This window comes from Pseudophryne corroboree, chromosome 4, assembly GCF_028390025.1.
Source record: "Pseudophryne corroboree isolate aPseCor3 chromosome 4, aPseCor3.hap2, whole genome shotgun sequence".
NCBI lineage: Eukaryota > Metazoa > Chordata > Amphibia > Anura > Myobatrachidae > Pseudophryne > Pseudophryne corroboree.
Genome location: NC_086447.1, coordinates 461,828,626 through 461,842,178, shown reverse-complemented (window position 1 = coordinate 461,842,178; position 13,553 = coordinate 461,828,626). Strand labels below are relative to the sequence as shown.

General features: G+C 49.2%; 1 protein-coding gene across 2 annotated transcripts in view; it reads left to right on the top strand.

Annotated features, from left to right (window-relative positions):
• Positions 1–13,553, top strand: part of MMS22L (MMS22 like, DNA repair protein) — a 457,009-nt gene that overhangs the window by 42,139 nt on the left and 401,317 nt on the right. For both annotated transcript variants that reach the window (XM_063917017.1, XM_063917018.1), the window contains one exon: positions 10,588–10,675. In XM_063917017.1, coding sequence (XP_063773087.1) covers positions 10,588–10,675 — 88 coding nt within the window. The remainder of the gene's footprint in view (positions 1–10,587; positions 10,676–13,553) is intronic.

The following is a 13,553-nucleotide window of genomic DNA, read 5'->3' as shown; positions in this document are numbered from 1 at the left end:
TTTTGGTGTGTGCTGGCAAACTCTCCCTCTGTCTCTCCAAAGGGCTAGTGGGTCCTGTCCTCTATCAGAGCATTCCCTGTGTGTGTGCTGTGTGTCGGTACGTGTGTGTCGACATGTATGAGGACGATGTTGGTGAGGAGGCGGAGCAATTGCCTGTAATGGTGATGTCACTCTCTAGGGAGTCGACACCGGAATGGATGGCTTATTTAGGGAATTACGTGATAATGTCAACACGCTGCAAGGTCGGTTGACGACATGAGACGGCCGATTAGTCGGTCGACACAGACACAGACACGGACACTGAATCCAGTGTCGACGGTGAATAAACAAACGTATTCCTTATTAGGGCCACACGTTAAGGGCAATGAAGGAGGTGTTACATATTTCTGATACTACAAGTACCACAAAAGAGGGTATTATGTGGGATGTGAAAAAACTACCGTAGTTTTTCCTGAATCAGATAAATTAAATGAAGTGTGTGATGATGCGTGGGTTCCCCCCGATAGAAAATTATGGGCGGTATACCCTTTCCCGCCAGAAGTTAGGGCGCGTTGGGAAACACCCCTTAGGGTGGATAAGGCGCTCACACGCTTATCAAAACAAGTGGCGGTACCGTCTATAGATAGGGCCGTCCTAAAGGAGCCAGCTGACAGGAGGCTGGAAAATATCATAAAAAGTATATACACACATACTGGTGTTATACTGCGACCAGCGATCGCCTCAGCCTGGATGTGCAGAGCTGGGGTGGCTTGGTCGGATTCCCTGACTAAAAATATTGATACCCTTGACAGGGACAGTATTTTATTGACTATAGAGCATTTAAAGGATGCATTTTCTATATATGCGAGATGCACAGAGGGATATTTGCACTCTGGCATCAAGAGTAAGTGCGATGTCCATATCTGCCAGAAGATGTTTATGGACACGACAGTGGTCAGGTGATGCAGATTCCAAACGGCACAAAGGTGTATTGCCGTATAAAGGAAGAGGAGTTATTTGGGGTCGGTCCATCGGACCTGGTGGCCACGGCAACTGCTGGAAAATCCACCGTTTTTACCCTAAGTCACATCTCTGCAGAAAAAGACACCGTCTGTTCAGCCTCAGTCCTTTCGTCCCTATAAGAGTCATATCTGCCCAGGGATAGAGGAAAGGGAAGAAGACTGCAGCAGGCAGCCCATTCCCAGGAACAGAAGCGTTCCACCGCTTCTGCCAAGCTCTCAGCATGACGCTGGGACCGTACAGGACCCCTGGATCCTACATGTAGTATCCCAGCGGTACAGATTGGAATGTCGAGACGTTTCCCCTTCGCAGGCTCCTGAAGTCTGGTTTACCAAGGTCTCCCTCCGACAAGGAGGCAGTATGGGAAACAATTCACAAGCTGTATTCCCAGCCGGTGATAATCAAATTACCCCTCCTACAACAAGAAAAGGGGTATTATTCCACATTATATTGTGGTACTGAAGCCAGAAGGCTAGGTGAGACCTATTCTAAATCTAAAAAAATTTGAACACTTACAAAGGTTCAAATCAAGATGGAGTCACTCAGAGCAGTGATAACGAACCAGGAAGAAGGGGACTATATAGTGTCCCGAGACATCAGGGATGCTTACCTCCATGTCCAAAATTTGCCCTTCTCACTAAGGGTACCTCAGGTTCGTGGTACAGAACTGTCACTATCAGTTTCAGACGCTGCCGTTTGGATTGTCCACGGCACCCCGGGTCTTTACCAAGGTAATGGCCGAAATGATGATTCTTCTTCGAAGAAAAGGCGTCTTAATTATCCCTTACTTGGACGATCTCCTGATAAGGGCAAAGTCCAGGGAACAGTTGGAGGTCGGAGTAGCACTATCTCGGATACTGCTACAACAGCACGGGTGGATTCTAAATATTCCAAAATCGCAGCTGATCCCGACGACAAGTCTGCTGTGCCTAGGGATGATTCTGGACACAGTCCAGAAAAAGGTGTTTCTCCCGGAAGAGAAAGCCAGGGAGTTATCCGAGCTAGTCAGGAACCTCCTAAAATCGGTGTATCATTGCACAAGGGTCCTGGTAAAGATGGTGACTTCCTACGAAGCAATTCCATTCGGCAGATTTCACGCAATAATTTTTCAGTGGGATCTGCTGGACAAATGGTCCGGATCGCATCTTCAGATGCATCAGCGGATAACCCTATATCCAAGGACAAGGGTGTCTCTCCTGTGGTGGTTACAGAGTGCTCATCTTCTAGAGGGCCGCAGATTCGGCATTCAGGATTGGATGCTGGTGACCACGGAGGCCAGCCCGAGAGGCTGGGGAGCAGTCACACAAGGAAAAAATTTCCAGGGAGTGTGATCAAGTCTGGAGACTTTTCTCCACATAAATATACTAGAGCTAAGGGTAAATTTATAATACTCTAAGCTTAGCAAGACCTCTGCTTCAAGGTCAGGCGGTATTGATCCAGTGGGAAAAACATCACGGCAGTCGCCCACGTAAATAGACCAGGCGGCACAAGAAGCAGGAGGGCAATGGCAAAAACTGCAAGGACTTTTCGCTGGGCGGAAAATCATGTGATAGCACTGTCAGCAGTGTTTCATTCCGGGAATGGAAACTGGGAAGCAGACTTCCTCAGCAGGCACGACCTCCACCCGGCAGAATGGAAACTTCATCGGGAAGTTTTCCACATGATTGTAAACCGTTGGGAAATACCAAAGGTGGACATGATGGCGTCCCGTCTGAACAAAAAACGGGACAGGTATTGCGCCAGGTTAAGAGACCCTCAGGCAATAGCTGTGGACGTTCTGGTAACACCATGGATGTACCAGTCGGTGTATGTGTTCCATCCTCTGCTTCTCATACCTAAGGTACTGAGACTTATAAGACGTAGAGGAGTAAGAACTATACTCATGGCTCCGGATTGGCCAAGAAGGATTTGGTACCCGGAACTTCAAGAGATGCTCACAGAGGACTTGTGGCCTCTGCCGCTAAGAAGGGACTTGTTTCAGCAAGTACCATGTCTGTTCCAAGACTTACCGCAGCTGCGTTTGACGGCATGGCGGTGGAACGCCGGATCCTAAGGGAAAAAGGCATTCCGGAAGAGGTCATTCCTACCCTGGTCAAAGCCAGAAAGGAGGTGACCGCACAACATTATCACCACATGTGGCAAAAATATGTTGCGTGGTGTGAGGCCAGAAAGGCCCCACGAAGAAATTTCAACTCGGTCGATTCCTGCATTTCCTGCAAACGGGAGTGTCTATGGGCCTCAAATTGGGGTCCATTAAGGTTCAAATTTCGGCCCTGTCGATTTTCTTCCAGAAAGAATTGGCTTCAGTTCCTGAAGTCCAGAAGTTTGTCAAGGGAGTATTGCATATACAACCCCCTTTTGTGCCTCCAGTGGCACTGTGGGATCTCAACGTAGTTCTGGGATTCCTCAAATCACATTGGTTTAAAACCAGTCAAATCTGTGGATTTGAAGCATCTCACATGAAAAGTGACCATGCTCTTGGCCCTGGCCTGGAACAGGCGAGTGTCAAATTGGTGGTTTTTTTCTCAAAAAAGCCCATATCTGGTTGTCCATTTGGACAGGGCAGAGCTGCGGACTCGTCCCCAGTTCTCTCCCTAAGGTGGTGTCAGTGTTTCACCTGAACCAGCTTATTTTGGTGCCTTGCGCCTACTAGGGACTTGGAGGACTCCAGGTTGCTAGATGTTGTCAGGGCCCTGTAAATATAGGTTCCAGGACGGCTGGAGTCAGGAAAACTGACTTGCTGTTATCCTGTATGCACCCAACAAACTGGGTGCTCTTGCTTCTAAGCAGACTATTGCTAGTTGGATGTGTAATACAATTCAGCTTGCACATTCTGTGGCAGGCCTGCCACAGCCAAAATATGTAAATGCCCATTCCACAAGGAAGGTGGGCTTATCTTGGGCGGCTGCCCGAGGGGTCTCGGCTTTACAACTTTGCCGAGCGGCTATTTAGTCAGGGGCAAACACGTTGGTAAAATCCTACAAATTTGATACCCTGGCTAAGGAGGACCTGGAGTTCTCTCATTCGGTGCTGCAGAGTCATCCGCACTCTCCCGCCCGTTTGGGAGCTTTGGTATTATCCCCATGGTCCTTTCAGGAACCCCAGCATCCACTAGGACGATAGAGAAAATAAGAATTTACTTACCGATAATTCTATTTCTCGGAGTCCGTAGTGGATGCTGGGCGCCCATCCCAAGTGCGGATTATCTGCAATACTTGTACATAGTTACAAAAATCGGGTAATTATTGTTGTGAGCCATCTTTTCAGAGGCTCCGCTGTTATCATACTGTTAACTGGGTTCAGATCACAGGTTGTACAGTGTGATTGGTGTGGCTGGTATGAGTCTTACCCGGGATTCAAAATCCTTCCTTATTGTGTACGCTCGTCCGGGCACAGTATCCTAACTGAGGCTTGGAGGAGGGTCATAGGGGGAGGAGCCAGTGCACACCACCTGATCCTAAAGCTTTACTTTTTGTGCCCTGTCTCCTGCGGAGCCGCTATTCCCCATGGTCCTTTCAGGAACCCCAGCATCCACTACGGACTCCGAGAAATAGAATTATCGGTAAGTAAATTCTTATTTTCTCTAACGTCCTAGTGGATGCTGGGGACTCCGTAAGGACCATGGGAAATAGACGGGCTCCACAGGAGACATGGGCACTTTAAGAAAGAATTTAGATTCTGGTGTGCTCTGGCTCCTCCATCTATGTCCCTCCTCCAGACCTCAGTTTGAATCTGTGCCCGGACGAGCTGGGTGCTGTTCAGTGAGCTCTCCTGAGCTTGCTGTAAAAGTATTTTGTTAGGTTTTTTATTTTCAGGGAGCTCTGCTGGCAACAGACTCCCTGCATCGTGGGACAGAGGGGAGAGAAGCAGCCCTACTCTCTGAAGATAGGTCCTGCTTCTTAGGCTACTGGACACCATTAGCTCCAGAGAGATCGTACACAGGATCTCACCCTCGTCGTCCGATCCCAGAGCCGCGCCGCCGTCCACCTCGCAGAGCCGGAAGACAGAAGCTGGGTGAGCATGAGAAGCAAGAAGACTTCGAAATCGGCGGCAGAAGACTTCACTGAGGTAGCGCACAGCACTGCAGCTGTGCGCCATTGCTCCCACACACACCTCACATACTCCGGTCACTGTAAGGGTGCAGGGCGCAGGGGGGGGGGGGGGCGCCCTGGGCAGCAATTGGGACCTCTTTTGGCAAAAGTACACGTATATACAGTTGGGCACTGTATATATGTATGAGCCCCCGCCAAGAAAATGTATATTTAAGCGGGACAGAAGCCCACCGTCGAGGGGGTGGGGCTTCTTCCTCAGCGCCATGTTTTTTCTCCATAGCACCGCTGAGAGGAAGCTCCCCAGCCTCTCCCCTGCAGATACACGGTAGAAGAGGGTAAAAAGAGAGGGGGGGCAGATAATTAGGCGCAAAAATCAATATAAACAGCAGCTACTGGGTTAACATTAAGTTACTGTGTTATTCCTGGGTTAATAGCGCTGGGGTGTGTGCTGGCATACTCTCTCTCTGTCTCTCCAAAGGGCCTTGTGGGGGAATTGTCTTCAGATGAGCATTCCCTGAGTGTGTGGTGTGTCGGTACGTGTGTGTCGACATGTCTGAGGCAAAAGGCTCCCCTAAGGAGGAGATGGAGCAAATGTGTGTGTGAGGGGTGTCTCTGTCGACAACGCCGACACCTGTTTGGATATGTGTAATTAAGTGCTAAGGTGAATTTATTGCACAAAAGATTAGAGAACAGACAGGGAATCTACCCATGTCTGTCCGTATGTCGCAGAGACCTTCAGAGTCTCTCAATGCTCACTATCCAAAATAATAGACACTGATATCGACACGGAGTCTGACTCCAGTGTCGACTACGATAATGCAAAGTTACAGCCAAAATGGCAGGAAAGTATTCAATATATGATTATTGTAATAAAAGATGATTTGCATATCACTGATGACTCATCTGTCCCTGACACAAGGGTACACATGTTTAAGGGGAAGACAGTTGAGGTAAATTTCCCCCCTCTCATGATGAAAAAGAGCGGCAATCTCCAGACAAGAGACTGCAGTTTCCCACAAAGAATTCTCAGGGAGTATCCTTTCCCTACTAGGGCCAGGATACGATGGGAATCTTCCCCTAGGGTGTCACGTTTGCCCAAAAGGTAGCCCTGACTTAACAGCTATCCTCAGGGATCCTGCAGATAGCGTGCATATTCTGGTACACTACTCAGACCGGCGATTGTGTCGGCATGGGTTTATAGCGCTGTAGCAGCGTGGACAGGTACCTTACCAGTAGATTGAGACCCTAGTATGTATGTATATATATATATATATATATATATATATATATATATATATATATATATATATATATATATATATATAAAACATGCCCAAAGAGACATTAGTCTACTGGGTTCTAGAGTCAACGCTATGTCGATTTCTGCTTGACGTGTCCTGTAGAATATGCAATGGACAGGTGATGACGACTTAAGAGGCATATGGAAGGCTGAGGATTGTGTGGAGAAGGGATCTCGGACCTGGTCTCCACAGCTATAGCTGGTAATTCTGATCTTTTGCATTATATTCCTGCACAGCCTAGGAAAGCACGACATTATCAAATGCAGCCTTTCGATCACAAAGAAACAAGAAAGTCCGAGGTGCGTCCTTTCTTGCCAGAGGCAGGGGCAGAGGAAAGAAGCTGCACAACACAGCTAGTTCCCAGGAACAGAAGTCCTCCCCGGCCTCTACAAAATCCACCGCATGTCGCTGGGGCTCCACAGGCGGAGCTAGGCCCGGTGGGGGCACGTCTTCGTAATTTCAGCCACAAGTGGGTTCACTCCCTGTTGGATCCTTGGGCAATAGATATTGTGTCTCAGGGATACAAGCTGGACTTTGAGGAGATGCCCCCTCACCGACGGCCCTGCCGACTTCTCCCCACGAGAGGGAAATAGTGTTAACTGCAATTCACAAATTGTATCTTCAACAGGTGGTGGTCAAGGTTCCCCTCCTTCAACAAGGAGGGGGTTATTATTCGACCATGTTGTAGTCCCGAAACCGGACGGTTCGGTCAGACCCATATTGAATTTAAAATCCCTGAACATATACCTGAAAAGGTTCAAGTTCAAGATGGAATCGCTAAGAGCGGTCATGGCAAGCCTGAAAGGGGAAAATTTTATGGTGTCTCTGGACATAAAGGATGCATACCTTCATGTCCCCATTTATCCACCTCATCAGGTGTACCTCAGATTTGCGGTACAGGATTGTCATTACCAATTTCAGACATTGCCGTTTGGTCTCTCCACGGCCCCGAGAATCTTCACCAAGGTAATGGCGGAAATGATGGTGCTCCTGCGGAAGCAAGGTGTCACAATTATCCTGTACTTGGACGATCTCCTCATAAAAGCGAGATCAAGAGAGCAGTTGCTGAACAGCGTATCACTTTCTCTGGAAGTGTAACGGCAACACGGCTGGATTCTAAATATTCCAAAGTCGCAGTTGGTTCCTACGGCTCATCTGCCTTTCCTAGGCATGATTCTAGACACAGACCAGAAAAGGGTTTATCTCCCGATGGAGAGAGCTCAGGAGCTCATAACACTGGTCAGGAACCTATTAAAACCAAAACAGGTGTCAGTGCATCACTGCACTCGAGTCCTGGGAAGGATGGTGACATCATACGAGGCCATTCACTTCGGCAGGTTCCATGCGAGGACCTTTCAATGGGACTTACTGGACAAGTGGTCCGGATCACATCTTCAGATGGATCGGTTAATCACCCTATCCCCCAGGGCCAGAGTGTCTCTCCTGTGGTGGCTGCAGAGTGCTCACCTTCTCGAGGGCCGCAGATTCGGCATTCAGGACTGGGTCCTGGTGAACACGGATGCAAGCCTCCGAGGGTGGGGAGCAGTCACACAGGGAAGAAATTTCCAAGGTCTGTGGTCAAGTCAGGAGACTTGCCTTCACATCAACATCCTGGAACTAAGGGCCGTATACAACGCCCTACGTCAAGCGGAGACCCTGCTTCGCGACCAACCGGTTCTGATTCAGTCAGAAGCCACCAGAATTCTTCGCTGGGCGGAGAATCATGTAAGCGCACTGTCAGCAGTGTTCATCCCGGGAGTGGACAACTGGGAAGCAGACTTCCTCAGCAGGCTCGACCTCCACCCGGGAGAGTGGGGACTTCATCAAGAAGTCTTCACGCAGATTGCAAGTCGGTGGGAACTGCCACAGGTGGACATGATGGCATCCCGCCTCTACAAAAAGCTACAGAGGTATTGCGCCAGGTCATGAGACCCTCAGGCGATAGCTGTGGACGCACTGGTGACACCGTGGGTGTTCCAGTCGGTCTATGTATTTTCTCCTCTTCCTCTCATACCCATAAGAAAAAGAGGAGTGAGAACAATACTCATTGTTCCGGATTGGCCAAGAAGGACTTGGTATCCAGATCTGCAAGAAATGCTCACGTAGGACCCGTGGCCTCTTCCTCTAAGACAGGACTTGTTGCAACAAGGGCCCTGTCTGTTCCAAGACTTACCGCGGCTGCGTTTGACGGCAGGGCGGTTGAACGCCGGATCCTAGCGGAAAAAGGCATTCCAGATGAGGTCATTCCTACGATGATAAAGGCTAGGAAGGACGTGACAGCTCAACATTATCACCGTATATGGCGAAAATATGTTGCTCGGTGTGAGGCCAGGAATGCCCCTACGGAGGAATTCCAGCTGGGCCGTTTCCTTCACTTCCTACAGTCAGGAGTGACTTTGGGCCTAAAATTGGGTTCCATTAAGGTCCAGATTTCGGCCCTATCCATTTTCTTTCAAAAAGAGCTGGCTTCTCTACCTGAAGTTCAGACGTTTGTGAAGGGAGTGCTGCGTATTCAGCCCCCTTTTGTGCCCCCGTTGGCACCTTGGGATCTTAACGTGGTGTTGAGTTTCCTGAAATCCCACTGGTTTGAACCACTCAAAACGGTGGAATTGAAATATCTCACGTGGAAGGTGGTCATGCTACTAGCATTGGCTTCGGCTAGGCGTGTGTCAGAATTAGACGCTTTGTCACATAAAAGCCCCTATCTGGTTTTCCATGCGGATAGAGCAGAATTGCGGACCCGTCCACAATTTCTGCCAAAAGTGGTTTCATCCTTTCATATAAACCAACCTATTGTGGTGCCTGTGGCTACTACTGACTTGGAGGATTCCGAGTTACTTGATGTGGTCAGGGCTTTGAAGGTTTATGTAGCCAGAACGGCTTGGGTCAGGAAAACAGAATCTTTGTTTATCCTGTATGCTTCCAACAAGCTTGGTGCTCCTGCTTCAAAGCAAACTATTGCTCGCTGGATCTGTAACACGATTCAGCAGGCTCATTCTGCGGCTGGATTGCCGCTGCCAAAATCAGTTAAGTCCCATTCCACTAGGAAGGTGGGCTCTTCTTGGGCGGCTGCCCGAGGGGTCTCGGCATTACAGCGGTGCCGAGCGGCTACTTGGTCAGGTTCAAACACTTTTGCAAAGTTCTAGAAGTTTGATACCCTGGCTGAGGAGGACCTTGTGTTTGCTCATTCGGTGCTGCAGAGTCATCCGCACTCTCCCGCCCGTTTGGGAGCTTTGGTATAATCCCCATGGTCCTTACGGAGTCCCCAGCATCCTCTAGGACGTTAGAGAAAATAAGATTTTACTTACCGGTAAATCTATTTCTCGTAGTCCGTAGTGGATGCTGGGCGCCCGTCCCAAGTGCGGACTTCTTCTGCAATACTTGTATATAGTTATTGCTGCAATAAGGGCTATGTTATTGTTGCATCAGGGTTGAACTGATGCTCTGTTGTTGTTCATACTGTTGACTGGGTAAGTTTATCACAAGTTATACGGTGTGATTGGTGTGGCTGGTATGAGTCTTGCCCTGGATTTCCAAAATCCTTTCCTTGTACTGTCAGCTCTTCCGGGCACAGTTTCTCTAACTGAGGTCTGGAGGAGGGACATAGAGGGAGGATCCAGAGCACACCAGAATCTAAATTCTTTCTTAAAGTGCCCATGTCTCCTGCGGAGCCCGTCTATTCCCCATGGTCCTTACGGAGTCCCCAGCATCCACTACGGACTACGAGAAATAGATTTACCGGTAAGTAAAATCTTATTTTTTTCCTCACATTTTCCAAGTAAAAAAAAAAAAGTAAATAAGCAGCCTAATTCCTCTCCGACTTAAGATAAGCATAATCAGTGTCACACTCTAGGACGACGAAGGTCTAAAATCCACTGCCCCTGGAAAACATTACATTGGACTCTTTGTAATAACTCCTAACCATAGGCTCTTTCGCTCTATCCAGCGTTACCTGCTGCTTCCATCGTTCTGAGATCAAATACTCAGTGATAGCTTTTTCTGTAAACCATAAAGGCACAAAATGGTTGTGTTTTTTTATTCTTTGTTAAACTGGTGTTATGCAACTTGTCATCCTGAAACATGGACTGTCCAGTATTGGTATCCTAATTCCTAATCATTCTTTAAAATGCCACAAAGGTGTTTTTAGTTTATTTTTGGCTGCTATATACAGAAATTTGCACCTAATGTACATTTTCTACTATATGAAGATTTTAATTGAAAATATTTCTTCATAGGGCTAATAAATAACATACACAATGAGGCAGAAGAAATCCGAAATCAATGTACCAAGTTCTTACATTATGTCAAAGTATTTATATATAGGTGAGTACTTCTCTAAGATATATGTGGTACTGGATATATATATTTCTGCTGCAGGGTACACTGGGCTCCACAAGGAAGTAACATCGGGGTGTAGAGTAGGATCTTGATTCGAGGCACCAACAGGCTCAAAGCTTTAGACTGTTCCCAAGATGCACAGCGCCGCCTCCTCTATAACCCCGCCTCCATGCCAGTGAGCTCAGTTTGTAGTTGGTGCCTGCAGTAGCAGGTCACTTAACAGGGGGCTGCCTCAGGCAGCCTATTTCTTAGCTTTAGCTTAACAGAAGAAGAGGAATTTACCCAGGGCTGCAGCAGGCTGTTTCAGACAAGACGTCCCTGAAGCAGCTCCATCACCCCCAGCGGCGCTGTATACTCCCGCGCCGCGGAGGCGTCCGCTTTTCTTCCTCTGTCCTCGTGAGTCACACACACGCCGCCGTCTCCCGGATCGCGGGGCCGCTGTCAAGGGGGAGGTAAGGGGCATCTGTGCCACGCTGTACACTGCGAGCTTAGGCGTGGACACAGATTACTGGGCTGCTGTTCCACTAGCCACCAGGGTGTTTTTATAGGGGCACAGGTCAGGGGGATATTTGTACCTTTACCCCCCGCTTCTTTTACCGCTCGCCCGGTGGTGATGCCAGCAGGGGGAGTAGGCCGGACCTGAGGCCCCAGCCCCAGGGCGCCATTTCTGTAATGTTCCCGCCCTGGAGCTGCATATCTCTCCCTCACTCCTGATCAGCGGCCATTACAGGTTGAGCTGAGCTGTTTCTAGGACTGCTGGGGCAAATCCTCCTCTGTGGAACCGCCTGACTGCCAGTGCTGTGCTTCCTACAGGACACTTGAGTATTCTACCTGTCACTGCGACTGTGCTAGTTAAGAAAGAGTGCATACTGTCAGGGTTGTGTGGTACAAACACCCTGTGATATACATCCAGTGCTTACTGTGTTTGTTATATCTTTTATCACATATAGCCATACTGAGTATTACTTTGTATTGCTAGTCCAGTGCAGTTTATGGTACATAATATCTGCATGGTACGTTTGTGACTATATACATGTGTGTGCATGTAGCTGCTGTGTGGTTGCCTTATTGCAGGGTATTTCACTCAGCGTGCTATGCCTATATTACTATACCTGTGGGGGCCAAGTGTTTCAGGTTTTTCTCTGATAATATAGGTTTGTCTCACAAGATATACTACTGGAGTATTTTTTACTTGTGAATTATAGTCACTGTATATTTTATTCCTATTGAACCCTCGGTCTGTGCAAGCTGTGGCTGTTATTCAGAGAGTTCTTACTGGGTATAGTGCTGCTAAATATAAAATTACTGTTTGTACCGAGTTGCCCATTACTGTGCGCATTGTTATGTCTGCTACACGTGGCAACGACGTTGGGGCCTCTCCCACACTGCGTGGTAGTGAGGCCACTGACGGAATGGAGCATAATTTAGCAGCTGAGAGTTCAGGTTCAGGGGCTTCCTTGCCCCCCAGTGGGTCGGTAGCACTCGGGGCATCACAAGAACCACCTTGGGCTACATATTCCACATTGTTAAACACGCTTGTAACTAAATTGATGCCCCCTGTGGACCACCTGTGCCGTTACCACAGATTATGGTCCCCGCTGTGAACTCGCACTCTCGCCCGCATAAGACTAAGTCGTCTTCTAAAAGGGCCATTACCTCCTCCTGATCCGCGGCCTTAACGGACACGTCCTCCGAAGAGGACGATGCTTATACTGACCCCTCGGACACTGACGCTGATGTTTCAGATGGGGAGGGGAAATCGTCCGTGGATGTCTCGGACTTGATAGAGGCGATACGGCTCATTCTTCAGCTGGCTGATGATTCTGAGCCTGAGACTGTGTACAAGAAACCTGATAGGTTTAAGTGTAAAAAGGTGGTTAAGCAGATCCTACCCTACTCTAAACACCTGATTGACATACGTCAGGAATCCTGAGAAAACCCTTGGACAAAGTTTATTGGCTCGCTATCCTCTCGCCGCGGAGGTGTGTAAAAATTGGGAAACCCCTCCGCCTGTAGATTCTCATGTGGCGCGTATGGTTGTTTCCTCTGTCCTACCAGTAACTACCGTCACCTCTCTGAAGGAACCGACGGATCGTCGGGTGGAGCAGTGGCGGAACTACCGCCAGTGCAGGCAGTGCCTTGCACTGGGGCCCGCCACTGCCAAGGGGCCCAAAGCCAGCGCGGCATGTAATGAGTCAAACTGACTCATTACATGCCGCTGTCCGGCCAAAGGCCCCCCCCTCGCTTACCCCATCACTAGGTATTGGTCTGAGCTGGTCCCATGCTGCCAGCGTCGCGGCGTCACTCGCATGACCCCACGCCAGCCCGTCCCTGCTGCCGCTGACTCCGAGGAGCTGAGCAGCGGCACAGCACTTCCGGCCGCCACACTGATTAGGAATCAGGGGCGGAAGTCAAGTCCGGGAGGCAACGGAGTCTGTTGCCTCCAGGCTCCAGCCCTGAAGAGGGCAACTGGCTCCTCCACTGTCTCCCGACCATCAGCAGTGGCTGGGTAGGGGGCAGGGTGACATATTCCCCCCGGCTGGTACACTTTAGATGCAATCCGGCAGCGACTGCAGCCAGGCTGACTGGGCTCCGCAGCCCCTCTCAGAGATGCGGGCAAGCAGATGTGATCGCTGCCCCTAGCCCGCTGCATAAAGTCATATTGCTAAGCTGCTGGCCACTGCCATGAAATGCTGCCATAGCAGCTCACCAGCCCGTGCTGATCCTGGCTCCGTTGCTTGACCCCAGCTAGTTCTTCCGAAAAGACAGAATCTTTTCATGCACAGCGGAGAGCAGAGCTGCTGCCTGCCGTGGAACCTCTCATCCTGGGAGGAACAGCCACTATTATTCAAACAGGTAAAAA